At 37.4% G+C, this 20,933-nt stretch overlaps 1 protein-coding gene across 1 annotated transcript in view; it reads left to right on the top strand.

Annotated features, from left to right (window-relative positions):
• CABCOCO1 (ciliary associated calcium binding coiled-coil 1) overlaps window positions 1-19,532 on the top strand; it is a 70,705-nt gene extending 51,173 nt beyond the window's left edge. Inside the window, exons 6-7 of the mRNA XM_063433602.1 lie at window positions 16,109-16,240; window positions 19,262-19,532. Coding sequence (XP_063289672.1) covers window positions 16,109-16,240; window positions 19,262-19,336 — 207 coding nt within the window. The 3' untranslated portion in view covers window positions 19,337-19,532. The remainder of the gene's footprint in view (window positions 1-16,108; window positions 16,241-19,261) is intronic.
• Window positions 19,533-20,933: the final 1,401 nt, after the last annotated feature.

The following is a 20,933-nucleotide window of genomic DNA, read 5'->3' as shown; positions in this document are numbered from 1 at the left end:
TGTATACATAACTCTTATTTTGTTATTTGTTTGGTCCTACTTTTCCTCAATGTTGTTGTATTGTAAAAAAAAACTATTCAATAAACATTTTACTAATAATAATAAAAAAAAAACTTTTATTATTAATAGCATAAAGTCAACCTGTATTTAAATAAAAAAGTCACTTTTTGATAAGGGCCATTGCTTCTAAAAAATCCTCAGACCCCTTCTTCCAGGAAGCTTTAACCTAGAAGGCTTATTATTTACTACAAATGTTATTATTAATTATATGTATATTTATGAATAACCACCTCTTGGTAAGGAGTGTAATTTACCAGACATCCCTGTGTTTACATTTTTTTATCATTCTTTGCAACTTTACAAGAAGCTGCAGACAAAGATTTGCATTGTTTTTGTTTTTTTCATTAGATGTTTATTGAAAAACATTTTCAAAGTAGGGGTACAGAAAATTAAAAGGGGGAGTAATAAACATGAACAAAAAAGGGATTTTATACAACAATAAATGCATTGTAATCTGAATCACACATCTGTATTGTCCATCTGTTTGCATTAAGGGCAGGCTGATTTTCCTATATAGGTTGAAGTGGGCTAATGACGCTTCGGGGAGTTGACCCCCCACCTTTTTTCCATTACCAAGACCCCTACATGTGCATATCTTGACCTCAGTACTGTCACTACCTATGGCGGGGTGGTTGTATGTAAGCCATACAGCCCAGGCAATTTACACATAACACATTCACAAGTTATAGACATAACTTTCCCTGTGTAATCTGCTCCGTCCTATGTGCTTTAGGTCTTAGGAGTGCGTTATAAATTACTGCCTATAACTGTTTGTGTCACTTATGCTGTGGTATTATCTTGGTGTGTGATGTTTTGTGTATAGTCAGTCCAGGGTTTCCACGTGTCTATGAGCATGAGTCTGTTTTTGTGCCGATATTGCTGACATCAATTCGAATAAGTAATATTGGTGTATTTTGTCAAGTAACAAGTGTTGTCATGAGCCATGAGGTGTGCTTCCAATTGAGTACTTTGAGGTTCCTTGCTGCAATTTGTCTTGTTTTGAATAAACAATTAAAGTTAGATGTATGTACGCCTTTAAAACTCTTTTTGCTGAGGTTCTAATTCTAACACATTAAATGTAGAAGGTGATATAGCTATTTCGATCACGATAATTTTGTAGAAAAATAAATAAGATGTAGAATAATAAATAATCTCGATTAGTTTGTGCTACATGATGTGCAGTAGGATGTCAGAGAACCAAAATGCAGTTCAGGGGTTCGACTAAAGTAAATCAAAGTTACAATTGCACTTTGCAGTTAATCAACAACAAAAAAAAGGCATTACAATTTGTAGTTTCAGTAATTTACCATTTAAAGTACTTTTTGTTAGGAGAACAGGTGGAGTGGCATATTTAAGTGTTGCTTAAACATTTTGTTTTTCTTTTCTTTTGTATGATGCTCCATTAAGCATACCCTTTAGCAATACATTTATTCTAACCTAAAATTATTGCATCATTTTAATGTCACTGCACAAACACAGCTATCTGTGCATAAGCAATAATCAGTCATTTATTTGAATACTTATCTGAAATGTAATTGACAGTTTGTAACTGTGTTGAAAGTACTTTTTTTTCCTTTTTTTATACATAAAATCCATTGCAGTTGCTTAATTTACAATCCTTTTAAACACTTCTCAGAAATAAATACATGGTTTCATTGCAAAGCTAATATAGAACTATTGATCTGATGATGCATTCACATTAAACACTTCACAATCTATAGTACTAGTTCAATCCTCAGGGACATTAGCCTGTTCTTAGCTGGGTCAATTCAACCTTTCATCATCTATAACTTGAGTATCATAGAGTTGGGTAATATCTAATCTGAGGACACTTCAACACAAGAGGAATCTCAATGTTTTCTTCTTTGTAAAACACTTTAATTATAATGATTTACTATATGGAGTGGAAAAAAAATCTGGTGGCAAATAAAGCATTTTCATAATGATATTTTGAATAGAGCTACGTTAATAGTGAATCTGTACACCATAGGCAAAACTCTAAAACTTTTTTCAGCTTGTATTACTATGTAACTATGTCGTGATTTATGACATGGCCTTTGCTCATGAAATCCAAGAACAGAACAACTATATAGTTAATCCTGTTACGACCTTACACAACTGCAAAAATAAAATATGCTGGCAAACTTGAGAAGCTCTTAGGATATGTAATTCACTGTAGCTGTTACAGAGTAATAAATGGTTATAAAACACATTCTCTTGACAAGGGTAAATAAAAAAAGGAAAATATAAATCATGCATCTGTCCCTTTGACTTTAATCGAGGAAAATTATGAAAATAAACAGATAAGGGCAAAACAGCACCTGCTCTTTTTATCTGGTCTTATGTTAAAGATATTTCGACATGTATGAGTTCCAGGCAACGTTAAAGAAATTAATACTCTGAAGCTTTGCTTGTTTCAAACATTTGGAATATTAAACACAAACTGCAAGTAAAATAAGTGAGACGACACTTAAATAGTTGTATGCGTTCAAGGCAATGTTTAAGATTTTTATTTCATTTTTTGTTCTGTGGTACAATTACAAGTTCACAGATAGGTAAAGACATGGCAATATAAAAGCAAAATAAAACACAATAGAGTGTGAACAAAATTATACAATATTTATCAAGATTTTGCACATTTTTAAAATAAGATAATGCTTTTGCATCCCATCCTAAACTAAGCCTACACTGCTCTTCATAACTGAGAGATTCAGCCAAATAAACTATGTATGACTGTGATTTATATCCACCAGTGATGCAGGCCACATATGTAGCTGGTACTGGTAACAAATGCAAAAGAAATATATATGGCTAGCAAAAATATGAATCCACAGAAAATGTAGAATTGCCTCTTAGGTATAGCTCACATTATCTGCCAGGAGGTTTTAAAACACTATTGTTTGATGGAGTTATCCTTGCTGGCTTGCGATCTCGTTTAAAAAGTAAACCAAAAGAAAATGCCTTTTCTATCCCATATCATGGCCAAGTTCTCCCAACAACCCGCCGCTCCGGTGATGTTACTCCCGCTCACTGCAGTGACAGGGATGTTCCATGGGGTGTGTTAGTGGAGTACTTGGGAAACACAGAGGTGGAGGCCCCTCTGTCCTAAATCACCTGCTTACTATGTGTGCTGTCAACCGACGGCAAATGTGCACAGATTTACCATTAGCTAGTCCTGGAACTCTCATTCCTAGCTTTCTAATGATGCTGTTGGAGGTGAAGTTACATACCTTCTAACTCTATAGTCCAGAATTGGGCAGGTCAGTGACCCAGTCCGTCCTACTGAGGACAGACCTTATAGGGAGAACTGTCTCGCAGCACAAAGCACAGCACAAAGCAAACATAGAAACATAGAAACATAGAATGTGACGGCAGATAAGAACCATTCGGCCCATCTAGTCTGCCCAGTTTTCTAAATAATTTTATTAGTCCCTGGCCTCATCTTATAGTTAGGATAGCCTTATGCCTATCCCACGCATGCTTAAACTCCTTTACTGTGTTAACCTCTACCGCTTCAGCTGGAAGGCTATTCCATGCATCCACTACCCTCTCAGTAAAGTAATACTTCCTGATATTATTTTTAAACCTTTGTCCCTCTAATTTAAGACTATGTCCTCTTGTTGTGGTAGTTTTTCTTCTTTTAAATATAGTCTCCTCCTTTACTGTGTTGATTCCCTTTATGCATTTAAATGTTTCTATCATATCCCCACTGTCTCGTCTTTCCCCCATGCTATACATGTTAAGATCCTTTAACCTTTCCTGGTAAGTTTTATCCTGCAATCCATGAACCAGTTTAGTAGCCCTTCTTTGAACTCTCTCTAAGGTATCAATATCCTTCTGAAGATAGGGTCTCCAGTACTGTGTACAGTACTCCAAGTGAGGTCTCACCAGTGTTCTGTACAATGGCATGAGCACTTCCCTCTTTCTACTGCTAATACCTCTCCCTATACAACCAAGCATTCTGCTAGCATTTCCTGCTGCTCTATTACATTGTCTGCCTACCTTTAAGTCATCAGAAATAATCACCCCTAAATCCCTTTCCTCAGATGTTGAGGTTAGGACTCTATCAAATATTCTGTACTCTGCCCTTGGGTTTTTACGTCCAAGATGCATTATCTTGCACTTATCCACATTAAATGTCAGTTGCCACAACTCTGACCATTTTTCTAGTCTACCTAAATCATTTTCCATTTGGCTTATCCCTCCTGGAACATCAACCCTGTTACATATCTTAGTATCATCCGCAAAAAGACACACCTTACCATCAAGACCTTCTGCAATATCACTAATAAAAATATTAAAGAGAATGGGTCCAAGTACAGATCCCTGAGGTACCCCACTGGTGACAAGCCCAAGCTTTGAATATACTCCATTGACTACAACCCTCTGTTGCCTGTCACTCAGCCACTGCCTTACCCATTCAACAATATTGGAATCCAAACTCAAAGATTGTAGTTTGTTGATAAGCCTTCTATGTGCAACAGTGTCAAAAGCCTTACTGAAATCGAGGTAAGCAATGTCTACTGCACCACCCTGATCTATAATTTTAGTTACCCAATCAAAAAAATCAATAAGATTAGTTTGGCATGATCTCCCTGAAGTAAACCCATGTTGTCTCTGATCTTGAAATCCATGTGTTTTTAGATATTCAACAATCCTATCCTTTAACATGGTTTCCATCACTTTCCCCACTACTGAAGTTAGGCTTACTGGCCTATAGTTGCCCGACTCCTCCCTATTACCTTTCTTGTGAATGGGCACAACATTCGCTAACTTCCAATCTTCTGGGACTACTCCTGTTATCAATGATTGGTTAAATAAATCTGTTAATGGTTTTGCTAGTACACCACTAAGCTCTTTTAATAGCTTTGGGTGTATTCCATCAGGTCCCATTGACTTATTTGTCTTTACTTTTGACAGTTGAAATAGAACCTCTTCCTCTGTAAACTCACGTGTAATAAATGACTCATTTATCCTTTTTCTTAACTGAGGTCCCTTTCCTTCATTTTCATCTGTAAATACCGAACAAAAATATTAATTGAGGCAGTCAGCTAGACCTTTATCCTCATCTACATACCTTCCTTCTTTTGTTTTTAATCTAACTAATCCTTGTTTTACTTTTCTTTTCTCATTTATGTATCTAAAAAAGGTTTTGTCCCCCTTTTTTACTGACTGTGCTATTTTCTCTTCTGTGTGTGATTTGGAAGCTCTTATAACTTGCTTAGCCTCTTTCTGCCTAATCTTATAGGTCATTCTGTCTTCCTCACTCTGTTTTTTTTTATAATTACTAAATGCTAACTTTTTGTTTTTTACTATTTTGGCTACATCTGTGGAGTACCACAGTGGTTTCTTGAATTTTTTGCTTTTACTGACAAGCCTAATGCAATTTTCTGTTGCCTTCAGTAGTGCAACTTTTAAATAATCCCATTTCTTTTGGACTCCATTTAAATTGCTCCAGTCTGATAATGACTCCTTTACACATATTCTAATTTTGGAAAAGTCTGTTTTTCTAAAGTCTAAAACTTTTGTTTTTGTGTGGTGTGACTCAGTCACTGTTCTTATATTAAACCACACTGACTGATGACCACTGGATCCTAAACTTTCACCTACAGTAATATCTGATACCAAATCTCCATTTGTTAACACTAAATCTAGTATGGCCTCTTTACGAGTTGGCTCCTCAACGACTTGTTTTAGAGACAATCCCAGTAGGGAGTTTAGAATATGTGTGCTCCTGGCACAAGTAGCTATTTTTGTTTTCCAATTTATATCAGGAAGATTAAAGTCACCCATGATGATAACTTCCCCCTTCATTGTCATTTTAGCTATTTCTTCAACTAGTAGATTATCTAACTATTCAATTTGTCCTGGGGGCCTATAAATCACACTTACACGAGTTACTGTGTGATTACCAAATTCTAACGTAACCCAAACTGACTCTATGTTCGCCTCACTAACCTTTATTAGGCTAGATTTTATGCTATTCTTTACATACAGGGCCACCCCTCCCCTTTCTTGCCTTCCCTGTCTTTTCTATATAAAGAGTACCCTGGTATTGCTATGTCCCAGTCATTTTTCTCATTATACCATGTCTCAGTAACAGCGACTAAATCTACACTATCAGTTGCCATTATTGCCACAAGTTCATGGATCTTATTCCCTAAACTGCGAGCATTTGTAGACATGACTCTAAGCTTATCATTTTTTAACACACTTGCTACAGGCACCTTCTGTCCTTGTTTTGGGGGACAATTGGATTGATGTTTTATCACCCTTTTGCCCCCCCTCCTAGTTTAAATACATCCTAGCAAAACCTCTGAACTGCTCACTGAGAACATTTGTTCCCTTTTGAGAAAGATGCAAACCATCTTTTTTGTACAGTTTATTTCCATCCCAAACAGAGCTACCATGAGCAATAAAGCCAAATCCTTGCTCCCGACACCATTCACCAAGCCACAAGTTAAAGTCCCTAATACGCATCCGCCTTTCATTCTGAGTGTTATGCACAGGCAGAACTTCAGAGAATGACAATGTGGAAGCAACCTGCCGTATATCATTGGCAAAAACACTAAAAACTTCCTTAACCTCTGAAACCTCATTGCAAGCCAAGTCATTTGTCCCTAAATGGACAAGTACATCCAATTCCCCTTCCTGCTTTGCTTGCTTAACAATATTACCGATACGTCTCCTGTCTCTGTGAGCAGTAGCTCCGGGAAGACACCTCACAAGACCACCATTGTCCATCTCCACACCTCTTATGATGGAATCCCCCACCAACAACTGCTTTCTATTAGGCCTCACCAAGCCTCTCTGCACAACACCACTAGCCTCAGTGCCTCTCTGCACAACACCACTAGCCTCAATGCCTCTATTCACAACACCACTAGCCTCAGTGCCTCTCTTCACAACACCACTAGCCTCAGTGCCTCTCTTCACAACACCACTAGCCTCAGTGCCTCTCTGCACAACACCACTTGCCTCAGTGCCTCTCTGCACAACACCACTAGCCTCAGTGCCTCTCTGCACAACACCACTAGCCTCGGTGCCTCTCTGCACAACACCACTAGCCTCAGTGCCTCTCTGCACAACACCACTAGCCTCAGTGCCTCTCTGCACAACACCACTAGCCTCAGTGCCTCTCTGCACAACACCACTAGCCTCAGTGCCCATGTGTCTCATGGATTCAACACTTCCCACTGAGATGAACTGCAGGCACAGCATGACAATTGCTGCAAATGTGCCCTGCATTCCAATACTGGTATTTAAGGACCATTGGATTGGCTCTGAGATCTCTTTAAAGAAATGTGGGACAAAGGGAGACCAGGAGGCTCTCCAACTCTCCAGCCTTATAATAAATGTAATCAGTTTAATGTTAGAGTGTTACTTGAATTATATAGCCAACATTCTTCTGCAGCAGCAATGGGTTTGGAATGTTATGCTTGCTCTAGTCCTATAATTTAAGTTTACCCATACTTATCTTAAGGAAGCTTCTATTTGCAACTCAACCATTCTGTTCGTGAGATGGCTACAACTGGCAATATATTTTTATTTTATAATTTTATTTTTTATACTCTAGAGTGTTAAGCCCATATTTTTAGATGTAAATTGTGAATCCCATCAGGGCCAAGATTTGGAAAATATATTGTTGTGACAGCACAAACATATCAAAGGTGCTAAGGAAGTTAAAGGCTAATTGAACTTAAAAATGTTGCAAAAGTGCAATTCAAATATTTAATATAAAGCAACAAATATGGTTCATTTAGTTTGACTATGTAAGCAGTTCCCAAACCTCAGTACATTGGCAGCAAACAACCAGAATATAAATGATGCTTATCCTGTTTGTACTTTCTTTATTTAAATAAGACGTCCTGCAGTGAAATACTGTTTTTAATCATGTTGGCACACGCAGTCTAGTAGAGACAGATTGCAAGAACACATGAAAAAAAAAACATTCAATTCTAACTAACATTAATAAATGTGAATTAATGCATAATTTAATTTATACACAAACACAATTAATATTCACTCAGGTCTCAGCTAGGTCAGTTCAAAAGATCTTTACTATTCAACCATTTGAGTGCCAAGTCATTGAGAGCATAATTTAGTTTTATTGAACTAAAGGCACTTTAAAAATTAAAATGACTTTGTCGCATACCACTCCAACATTTTTATTTTATTATTATTATTGGTATTTATATATCACCAACTTATTCCGCATCACTTTACGATATTATAAAAGGGAGAGGTTTAACAATAAAGAGACAGTTATGAAATGTTACAGGAACAATAGCTCGATGAGGACCCTGCTCAAATGAGCTTACAGTCTAAAGGTTGTATCATCAAGAAAAATTTTATGAAATACTCACATTGACTGTGTAGGACTAGAACATGAATTCCAACACAGTAGGGACAACTTTGTCTTAGTATATTCCTTTTGCTTGACAAAACTTGACAAAAGACAGAGCTACTACCATCAAGTTTTTTCATTTCTCCCAGTTGTCACTAGTGACATCTGCAGCAGGCTCGTGGTATTTTCCATAGACTTCAGTACCCAAGTACTTAAGATTACTTCTCCTTTTGCACACTTGTAAGAGTATAGCACTGATGTGAATTCCTGGCAGATGAAGCGACATGAGCAGAAGTGGACCAACAGGAAGACCATGGCAGCAGCCCCCAAAAAACACCTTCCCCTGCACTCTGCAGCCACTACAACAAAGAAATGCACCTTATACACACACTTATATACAAGGATACTTATCAGTGGTAGGTAAATACAGCCTCCCTCAGATCGCTCCCAGCTAGCAATCAACTTGAACACAAGAATATATAAAACACAACGAGGGAACCGGCTGGTAGCCTAAATAAAGATAAATACAAAGAAATATAGTGTAATACAGTTTTACAATATTGACATTGCGCAATATGAAATGCACTCACAGGATCTTGGACAGTTCAGGCATATATGGTGCCACCCCTGATTATGTGGGGGCTGGGGGGATCCCCTGGACACTTCCACCCAAAAAGCAGGACTCCGGGTGAAGGTATGAAAAAAGCGGCTTTAGTTTGGATAAAAGTATATAAAATAAATACAAATAGAGGTCCTACGCGTTTCGTCCCTTCTATAAAGTATGGGACTTCCTCAGGGACCAACAATATTAAAATAACAATCAATGCAGTACAATCAAAAAAGCAGCCTAACACCCCTCCACCCACAAGTCCTTTAAATAGGGCTAATCCCTAAGAGTAATTGATCACATGTGCCTCTCTGTCCTTCCTCGTTGGTCCTGTGTAGATGAATATCATCTGTTGGAAATCGCATTCTCAAGTATTCACAGTTGATCTTCATTATTTCTATTATTCCCCTGTTATTTTCTGCGTTTTCATGCGTTCCGGAAACCGCACAGCACTTCCGGTATGTATATATATATATATATATATATATATATATATATATTCATAACATTTCTTATAAGACTGCAGCTGTGTCAGGAGAAAGGAAGTAAAGTTAACAAAGTATTGGTAACTTATGCAAAGTCAATTCTTCCTGCAGCAATCACATCTGTGGATTCGTTCATTATGTGAACAACATTTTCCTGTTCTGATATTTTCAAGTAATTCTTACTGTTAAATTATTTATTGTGTGGTTTGGAGAAAATGCAGTGTAATTATCTGCACATAATGCACAGAAAATGAAAACAATATCTACGTATTATTTATTGACCTCTATGATATTTGTACTAAATGGAAATTGGTAGCCATAAGGTGCATGCATTACAAAATAAAATATCGATCTTTATTGTGTAAACACAGGCAAAAGAAAATACTTTAAAAGATTTGCAAAAACACTTTATACATTAAGCAGTGCAGAAATAAACATTGTTATTAAAAAGGAGAAAAAAAAACATGACTTTCTTGTTTACCCATATCTTTAAAATAGATGAGATTTAGAACACTATAGATGTACATCTCCTCATTTTATTTGTGTGTGCATGAGTGCTAAGATATATTTGTTTGGCAGTTTGTATATGCTAAATCTAATTTTATTTTTCGAAAGTCTGTTTAATATTTAATGCTTTATCATTGGCATTTTGTTGTTCCCATTGCTTAAAGGAACACACAAAGCACCATAACTACTACAACTTAGCACGTAACCCACATTTCTTTATGCATGTTAAGCTACACTTGGCCAACACAACAAACTAAAGGCTTTTGAAAGTTTGGAAAATATGCTTTTATTATTACTATGTGTTTTCCCTACAATATTGTAGGATTGTAAAGGACCATCCAAGCACTACAACTACTTCTGTCCACTGTGATGGTCATGGTGCGAGAAGTACCCTGATGTCTTCCCAGAGTAAGTAGTCAAACCTTTTTTGTATAGTTTGACAACTAACTAACCTGAGTTCCTTGGGCAACCACATCTCTACAGCAGGGGCGTATTAGCCGCGAGGCAAACAAGGCATTTGCCTTGGGCGGCATTTTCCAGGGGGCGGCAAAAAAAGCCGCCCCCAAACGCCCAGGGAAAATGCCTTGTTAGCCTTGCGGCTAACTGACATGCCGTCTGGGCGGGCAGGCGGGTGGTCTGCTGGGCAGTGCTGGCGGGCGGGCGGCCGGCGAGGGAGCACTTCCTCTGAGCTGTCTGCTCAGCTCCCTCGCACGCCGCAGAGTGAGGCTGGGAGCCGGAATATGACGTCATATTCCGGCTCCGCCTCCCAGCCTCACTGTGCGGCGCGCGAGGGAGCTGAGCAGACAGCTCAGAGGAAGTGCTCCCTCGCCGGCCGCCCGCCCGCCAGCGCCGCCCAGCAGCCACTGGACCACCAGGGAGAAATAGGACCCCCCCACCCCCAGCATTCCCAAAGGTAAGGAGGCTGGGGGGGGGGGTACATTTAAAAATTAAAAATAAAATGTGTTAAATATGTGAGTGAGTGAGTATGTGTGTGTGTGTGAATGTCTGTTAGTGTGTGTGTATGTCTGTTAGTGTGTGTGTGTGTGTGTATGTCTGTTAGTGTGTCTGTGTATGTCTGTTAGTGTGTATGTCTGTTAGTGTGTATGTCTGTTAGTGTGTATGTCTGTTAGTGTGTATGTCTGTTAGTGTGTGTATGTATGTCTGTTAGTGTGTCTGTTAGTGCGTGTGTGTGTCTGTTAGTGTGAGTGTGTGTGTATCTGCTAGTGAGTGTGTCTGTAAGTGTGTGTGTGTTTCTGTTAGCGAGTGTGTGTTTCTGTTAGCTAGTGTATGCGTATCTGTAAGTGAATGTGTGTGTGTGTGTGTATTTAGAAGGCGGGGCGGGGGAAGGGCGGGGGTGGTGCGGACGGGGGGAAGGGTTGGGTGGGGGTGGCACGGGCAGGAGGGGGGCGCCTGAGTTTTGTCCTGCCTAGGGCAGCACAAAAGCAGGATACACCACTGCTCTACAGATTAAAGAATGGCAGACTATTAAGGAATATCAAGGTTGATTAAGGCCTGGCTGAAAGCACTCAAATGGAGTGATCTTACATGGTCTTGCTAAGGTCTGTGGGTGCCCAGCAGGACCCAGATATCTTATCAAACTGTCAATAATTTGACTCTTTACTGTGGGACAGTGTCAGGGCACCATAATCTCTATGGTGGGCTCTAGTGGTTATTGTGCTTGGAGAGTTATTTTTAGCAACTAGCCTCTTCATCTATATTTTCTGTGCTTAACCTACTCACAGCTTGACAATTTCTAATATGACTGTTTCACACATCACACAAATACATACTCATGAACAGCAACCCAGGAAGATTGTCAGGGTTACTTACTGAATTACCGAAGTTGGTCCTTCTGACCAAATACGCATTCAGTGTCTGGTTTAAATTTAGTGTTTTTCGTCTCAGAATCCTATACCAATTATATGATCCAGAAAAATTACAAAGCACCAATTTTAAGCATAATAGGGAATGAATGCAAGTAAGCTTAGTATAATAATTTTAGTTAATGGTTAAAGTAATATAATTGTCATCACAAAAATATTAAAATTTTCTATTAAAGGCTAATGAACAACTAAACCTGGTAGGGACCTTCACTACCACTCCTACAAAACTGAGCATTGTGCTTCATCTATACATTTTACTAGTCAAATAGATATCAATCATAGAGATTAAAACATTTCTATGAGTACTTTAGATATATATATTATAAGCTATAGACAAAATATAAAATTAGTATTAGTATATAATAGTATAATTTATAATAGTATTATTAATCAAATATGTCTATGTATAATAACATACATAAAATTCTCTCTCTCTATTTACACACATATATATAAATATATATATATATATATATAGAGAGAGAGAGAGGTTATTATATATATATATATATATATATATTATCATTTTTTACATTTTCTCTCTTAATTATTATTGATTATGAGTCAAAGCATTTTGTCATGGGTTACATGCACTCTCGTGCCCTTTAGAAGCCACCTTTAAGGATTCAGAAGTAATGTAAAAAAAACCTATAAAACGTTAATCTATACACTTGCTGCTATGTAATAGTACAATGTAGAGTTCCTTCAGTAAATGACATGAGATAAAGATCCTCTCAAATATTAATCTCTAAGCTATTCTACAACATGTATAGTCCATTGTGTTTTATCCCAAGAGAGTAAAGGTAGATGTAAAGCAGTCAATACACAAAAGAAACAATAGGCCATAGAGGTGGAAGAATATAAACATTTGTTAAATGAAGTAATACTTGTCTTCTGGCAGAGAGAGATTTTGCCCAAAATGTATCTATATTGGCACTTCCTCAATAAAATTCTGTAGAACGAAAAAAGTTTATTTATGAATTGTGATTTTTAACGGGAGCAAGTTACTACTTGAAAAGCTACTTCAGATATTATTCAGCTGAATAGTTTCCAGCTTGTCAAATGTACATTTGCGCATGACTTGTCTAGTTAAACTCAAATGCAATATAAAATGCTATTCTTTTATATTAATTAGGAGGAACCTAATCTTAGACTGGCATTTGGGCAAACCGCCAAATGCCTTGTGGCCCGCGATGGCCAAATGCTGATTGGGGAGAATAAATAGACTGGTCTATGCAGTGCTGATGCTAATGGGGTCAGTGGAAAGCTCAAGGATCCCCCTGAATGACCAAGCAACCAAATACCAGGGGTACCAGACAAACTAAAAAAATATTCCCTTACCCCCACTTCCACACATAAACTACATGACAATCTGCCCCTGTAGAAACATACTACTGCACAAGTAGCTCACTTCACACACATGCACAACGCCATGTTTCAGCTTTTACCCCACTTTCAACCTCTGGTACTCCACCAAACACCACTTACAAGTGACCAGTTTTTTATATAAACTTTGTGACCGAAAGCAAGGAATTGTGCTGGAGGGAATCTATATACCTCCCCAGATTTTGCAAGGATCCTACTTTGTGTAATTAGCCCCAGGGAAATGTGTTATGTTATAATGAATGTTGCACTTTAAATATGTGTATATTTGGGCCCTGGGGTGGAGTACTTGGAGAGTAGGGTGGGCCAGTGCTCCACTCCACATTTTGGAAGTTGCTTGTAACCTACAGGTGAGAAGTCCAGTTCCAGAGTTTGAATCCTAATCTAACTCACCTGAAAAGGATTGTCAATTACCAGTGCTATTAAGTACTCCCCTGCCAAGGAAGGAGGGAGATTGTGTTTGGTTTCTGTGAGTGGAAACAGAGAGCTGAAAACCCTGAAGCAGTAAGGTTGTTTATGTTTATGTTGGGAAATGGACAAGCCATCCAACCCAGTTAGCTAATTATTTTGTTTAGTTAGTGCTCAGAAGAGCAAGGCTTTTGTTTTATATATTTTTGTTACCTTTATACCTTACTGTGCATTTATTTTGGAACCACAATAAAAGAGCAAGTCCTTTTACCTCATCCAGCGTGTGAAGTGTCTCTAAAGCCTGAAAAGACTGTGTGTAACACCCCAATCCCAGGACAAGGTACCAAGGGAAAGGAGTACTTTTGTCACAACTTGTACTGCACAAAAAGATGCAAGAGCACTTCAACTGGGCTCTGTACAAGGGCTGTCCTGGAGGGGCACCAAACTGACTTACTTGGCCCTGCCAACCTCTTTTTAGGTTTGTCTGCCTTTTAAATAGCCAAACCAATTTTTTTTGTCCCTGTCTGACCCTGACCTAGTTTCTGATTAAGTCAATAATGATTTGCCTGAACTAATTGTTTATCCCAATTAATGTCAAGGGGACTCAACAAAGTCAAATACCATTGAGCAGTTCCATTGATGTTAAAATATATAAAAATGCACCAATTAGTTTCATTATTGTTTAAATGTCACTATTTGGAATGCTGGAAAATTCAATGGCAAATCTTACGACAGGTTTTTATTGGTTCTAATCATAGAACACATGCATAATTACGTCCACCCATTGTACAGCACTACGGAATTTGCTGGCGCTATATAAATAATAAAATAATAATATCAGTTATCTTTGATTGTCCTTTTCTGGCTTTTCACATTTTTTAAATGAACCAACTTGTTGCTGTACATACATTTGTCCGAAAAGTCCAAAAATACTGCCTACTACTGAATAATCTTATAATTTCATAAAAACAGTTTTAACTGCTGAAATTCAATTCACAATTTACAAATATACATCTTTTTTTACGGGGTGATTGCAAAGGAACTACAAGACACATTTTTTTTGTTTCTGAGATACTGTAATTAATAAATTGCAGGGGTAACACCACCTTTGCGCTTCCAGGTCTGTAGCGGAGTTTCACTCCACTAGTCAACATTGGACGTCTTCACACTTTGCATGGGGGCGTCTAATATATTAGATATAAGAAAAGAAGTAATTAATTTTATTTAATTTGATATTAGATGTTTAAGTAAAATACCAGCTTTCTTATATATATTTTTTTCCCAGTAGTCAGACTTATGTTGCAGTTATTAAAGTACATACTGTTGAAGAAGACAAAGGCATCAAGAAAATTCTGCAAAGACACTATATATCACAGAATCAAGTTGAATCTTTCCATCATACTGCGTTTCTAATGCTTTGTGGGACAAAATGCTAATTTCCTTCTAGTCTTTAGATATCAGTATTTTTTTTAAAGGAACATGAACTCTTAAAGGGCCATTGCAGACTCCTAAAGCAGTTTGCTGAAGTGATTTTTGTGTAGAGTTATAAATGCATGCATGTTTTATGAGTTTAGCTACTGAACTTTAAAAATATAAATAATAATAATATTTTTTTTAATAATAAATATAATATATATAATATTTATTATTATTAAAAAAAAATAGCTCTGGAGTGTGTCCCATTAAGCATTCAAAGGAATTTACTAAAGTTCCATAGTTACATCTATAGTTACTTAGCTACATAGCTGAAAAGAGACTTGTGTCCATCAAGCTCAGCTTTTTTCACATCTGTTTTGGCTGTGGATGCAAAGGAAGACAAAAAAACACAGTTTGAAGCTTACAATTCTGCAAGAAACTAGGAAAAAAAAATACTTCTTGACCCCAGAATAGCAGTCAAATATCTCTCCTAAGATCAAGAAGGTATTAAATCCTGAATAGGCTGGAGTGGTCTAACTTGTCTAGGAAAATATAAATAATATAAAACACACACGATAGACAGACAACAGACAGACAGACAGATAAAATGGTGTTTGTCTGCTTAATATGTACCTTGCAGTTAGACATCTGGTTTGATGCATTACTTTGGATAATATATATTTGCAAATCTTGTGAAATTTAAATTACAGCCATCCAATCTCAATCTCTGTAAAGCAAAAAACTATTTTTTACTCCCTTTTTTAATGTTTTAAAATATTTAAGAACCATGCCCTACAATTGAAACCATCTTGAATTTGCTTTGCAAAATTATATATAAAAAAAAAAAAAAGTAGATTTATAACCGTTGTCATAGCACTGACACATTTGGAACAGGTGGTCATTATGCAAGGAAATGGAAGCCAATAAATATCTCTATTGTTTTTTTTTTTTTCCAGTTTTAAACAATACTCAAGTGTTCAATTATATTTTGCATTTCTCTCTTATTTTACAGCAAGTTATAGAGACTGCGAAACCAGCAGACACACCTTTCCCAGCCCCTCTGGAAGAAGGTATACCTTCGGCATTCCACTCTAAATATTTATCTCCACCAACCGTCTTGTTACAAGATACAGAGGAAACTAAGGTATGATGGTTAAAGTGTTGCTTCATGTGTTACTCGAACATTATTGGAAGATTACTGTGAATCTCACAAGAGAATATTTAATAAACACATTTTTCTGACAATTTTAATCTAAGGAAATCCCTTTTTAATACACTGTTTAACTCTTGTTTTGTGTGAGATATTATAGCAATGCCAAGAGCTAACAAAAATTTGTAACATGAAACTGTAAAATTATTCATATTTAAAATATTTAACTTATAAGAAAACAGATGGCACATCTAAACATAACTATATTGTGCATTCAATTATATTATCATATGCTGTTTCTTGTTGTTTTGCCCTGAAACAGAATTGGCAAGCACACATGTTTTAGAAAAATAAAAGGCCCCATAGCTGGGACACACCAGATTATCATAATAGTTTTTATTATAATTTGCTCCATAAGAAAGAATCATATAATAAAATTATATATGCAAATGTCACATTTTTCAATGAATCTATTCAGCATCCAAAACACTTCCTTCCTCAATAAAGATTTAGTTAGTTATAGAAAAAAGAGCTTAAAAGGAACACTCCCACTTCAATAACAACTTCAGCTCATTGACCGTCATCTTACATTCATCAGTTAAACTGTTTTCCATTGGTGCAACATCGAACATGGTCCCCCAACATCCTTTACTTTGGCCCCTGACTTCCTTCCTCTGGCTGCCATAGTATGAGGAAGTATTGGCAGACAGCTAGTGATAGGATTCTCAATGGGAGATAACTGGTCTCCTGTTGAGAAAAATATGACATACTTCTGAGTGACCAGAAGAAGGAAACCAAGGATCAGCCCTGTAGTTGATATTTGGGAGTATGAGTGCTCCTTTAAAGCAGGGGTCCTCAAACTCTGGTCCCCCAGATGTTGCTGAACTACAACTCCCATGATTCTTTGAATTACATAGATAGCCAGAGAATCATGGGAGTTGTAGTTTAGCAACATCTGGGGGGGGGGGGGGGGGGGTTTGAGGACCCCCTGCTTTAAAGACACCCTGCACATTACAACAAATTTAAGTGGATTGAAAAGCAAGCAAAATTTAGACATAAATGAAAACATCAAGCACCATAACTACTGCAGTATGCTGTAGTGGTTCTTTTTACATGGTGACCCGCAATAAAAGTGAACAAACAGATGCCTGCCTGCACTACAGCCTTATTAAAGGACCACTCTAGTGCCAGGAAAACATACTCGTTTTCCTCAGGGTCCCCCTCCCGTCCGGCTCTGGAAAGGGGAAAAGGGGTAAAACTTACCTTTTTCCAGCGCTGGGCGGGGAGATCTCTGCCTCCGATCCTCCTCCGTTCCGCCCCATCGGCTGAATGCGCACGCGCGGCAAGAGCTGCGCGCGCATTCAGCCGGTCGCATAGGAAAGCATTTACAATGCTTTCCTATGGATGCTTGCGTGCTCTCACTGTGATTTTCACAGTGAGAATCACGCAAGCGCCTCTAGCGGCTGTCAATGAGACAGCCACTAGAGGATTTGGGGGAAGGCTTAACCCATTAATAAACATAGCAGTTTCTCTGAAACTGCTATGTTTATAAAAAAAATGGGTTAACCCTAGCTGGACCTGGCACCCAGACCACTTCATTAAGCTGAAGTGGTCTGGGTGCCTAGAGTGGTCCTTTAATGTTAATATGCTTAAAACATTATTGATGTTTATGTAGTTGTATCTGTGTATGTATATATGGCAATTTTCGTTTATTATTGTTAGTTTTCTTGTGCTTAGAAAAATATTCATACATTTCAGCAACCTTGAGCATATTATCCTGCAGTGAATGTAAAAATGATGTACAGTATCATATAATACACAAAGCTTTAAAACAGCAAGCACCATTTTAGTATGCTAACTTGCTTTCGCTACTTCTGTCTTTCTTTGACATTATTTGTGGCCTTTTATCAATCCCATTAAAAGAAAGGAAATGTCTTTATCTCAGGAATAACTCCTTAGATTGTCTGAGTTCTGACTTTGATTTATAAATGAGCTTACACTAGTTATTGTTTGGGAGTGTGGAAATGTACTGACATTTCTTCAAGTTAAAGGGCAGATTATTTAATGTTTGCTTTAGATACAGAGAATAAATGGGTGTTAACCTTATTTTCTTTAAAGCCAGCTATCAGTAACTTGAATGTAAAAATAGTGTATTAAGGTAATACATTGGTAATTTACACAAATACATGAAATTATATCAATTCACGCATGCTTTTTATTCATCAATTGTGATTTATATTTATCACATCCCTGTGTAAGACTATTGCAAACAAAGTGGACTACTTAAGTCAGGCCCCCCAATAGTCCCAATTTTTGGGATTTTCCCAAATCTGGGGACACCAGGGATCTGTCATTTGGCAGCACAGTACAAGCAAATCATTAGATGCCCTAAGACCATGCAAAGAGGCTGGGGGCAGTCTGGACAGGCCCCTTCAGTCCATCAGTAGATGGGGCCAATTATTATGGGCATCACCAGTGATGTGAATCATGTCACTGGTGATGCCCTTTCTCAGGCCCACCCAGTAGCCCCGATCTGGTGGAAGGTATGCTTACATTGAGGTATGTTCATTTAAGAATAGTGAACAACAGGAAAAGGAATTGGCAATTTAAGACCCAAATATCCATGCTGCAAAAATAGAGAACATTGAGAATTTTGCAAAGTTTACAACAAAATAGTGGCTTGGATTTCCACATTTTAGTGCATATACCGTTTATGTTTTTCTCTACAATTGTATGTCTAGTTTATTTTTGTTCCAGCTTCAAAACTATAATAATTATAAGAAAAAATAGTCGGCCTGATTAAATGTATACTCTTTTTTTGCATGATATTCATGAATATCATACACGTTAATACTAGTAGTGGAGACTTGTTTAAGGTCTGCGAAACAGGAAGATACGTCAAGTGTAATCACTATCTTTGGGCAAGATGGATATGTCAACCATACAAAAGACAGAGAGCAGTAATATGCAACTTAATCCTAAGCACGTTCTCTCTCTCTCTTTCTCTCTCTGCAGGCTGAGATAAATGAAATGTTGAAGGTGGAGGAAGAGGCCTATACTGCAAAAATAGAAATCTTGGAAAAGCCATGACATTCTCAGCAAACTGTTCAGAACTTCAAATATCACATCATGCTGTAAAATTCTCTAGAGATCCTTATTTATTACCGTGCCAAACAAATCCTTACACACACTGTTATATTTATACATATATAGTAAAATGTGTTTTTGACAAGACATTTTATTATTTTTGACTTACAGCAGAAAAATGCATTTGGGTGTTAAAAAGAATGTTTGTTTTTTTAATTCTTGGGAGAGTTTTTGGGAGCGATGTTATATTATATGTGCTTCTTCACACTGCTATGTAGTTTAATTGTACTGCAGTACTGTATAAACTCAAGCATAATTAAATATCATTTTTTGACAGTATAAAATGACTTTGTTTTATTTGAATATTTTAAAATTAAAAATAGTCATTATTTCCATATGTACACAAAAACTGAAGTGCGTGTCAAGACATGGTGATAGGTTTCAGCTGTTCATTATCCTAGCCAAATTGCTTGCAAATATAAAATAATGTAAATATAAACGTAAGCCTCAAAATTGTAAAATAATATACCGGTATTTATATCTCTTTAAACCCTGCGATGTCTAGTGCACAGTTCCGCATGGTTATTTTTCGTAGCAAATTATGTTTTCTTCAAATAGAGTAGGGGATTCTTCTAAAAAGTATAAAGAAAAGAATGATTCCTCTACAAAACAATAATTCCAGCTCTGAATTCATTAAAAGAGACACTCTACGCACCAACAACTTTAGCTTCATAAAGTGGCTCTCATGTGTTGATCGTGGCCCTATAGTCTCACTGCTCAATTTACTGCAGTTTAGGAGTTAAATCACTGTTTTTCAGCTCTAGACTCACTTACCATGGCTGTTAGTCCCACAACCTCCATACACAGTAACTATAATTGAGGTCTAGTTTTTAAACTTATTGATTGGATAGTGTTTTTGATTTAAAAGTTATCTCCTGCTCTATCAATTACCTGCTAGAGCCTACAACAGCATGCTGTATGTGATGAAATTTAAATAAAGCAGGAGATAAGAACTTCTGAAGTGAACACACTGTGCTGTCATTCAGTTTTAAACATTTAACTTTTTCTTCATGGGGACTGTGTGAGCCAAAGCTAGGGAAGGTGTAGCTAGTGCTACATAAACAGAAACAAATTATTTTAATGCCTAAATGACAGCGAAACTGAGCAGTAAGACTGCATGGGCATGATATATACACCAAAACTGCTTAATTGTCTTTGGTACATAGAGTGTCCCTTTAAGATCAATTAAATCTGTTTTAAGATTAGAATACAACATTACAATAGCTTACATCAGACAGCATTTTCAAATACAGAAAATAGTATTTAAAAGACCACTATAGTGCCAGGAAAACAAACTTGTTTGTTATTAGGTCCCCCCCCCCCCCCCCCCCACTCTCAGAGCCCCGCTCCCGTTGGGCTGAAGGGGTTAAAACCCCTTCAGCCACTTGCCTTTCTCCAGTGCCGGGCTCCCTCTGTGCTGGGGAACTTCCCACCCCCTGCTGACGTCATATCAGAATGCGCATGCGCGGCAAGAGCCACGCGCGCATTCAAACCTCCCATAGGAAAGCATTACTTAATGCTTTCCTATGGACGTCCAGCA

Source organism: Pelobates fuscus, chromosome 10 (genome assembly GCF_036172605.1).
Source record: "Pelobates fuscus isolate aPelFus1 chromosome 10, aPelFus1.pri, whole genome shotgun sequence".
NCBI classification, from domain to species: Eukaryota; Metazoa; Chordata; class Amphibia; order Anura; family Pelobatidae; genus Pelobates; species Pelobates fuscus.
The sequence above is the reverse complement of the archived record's forward strand: the minus strand, read 5'-3'. Positions and strand labels throughout refer to the sequence as shown.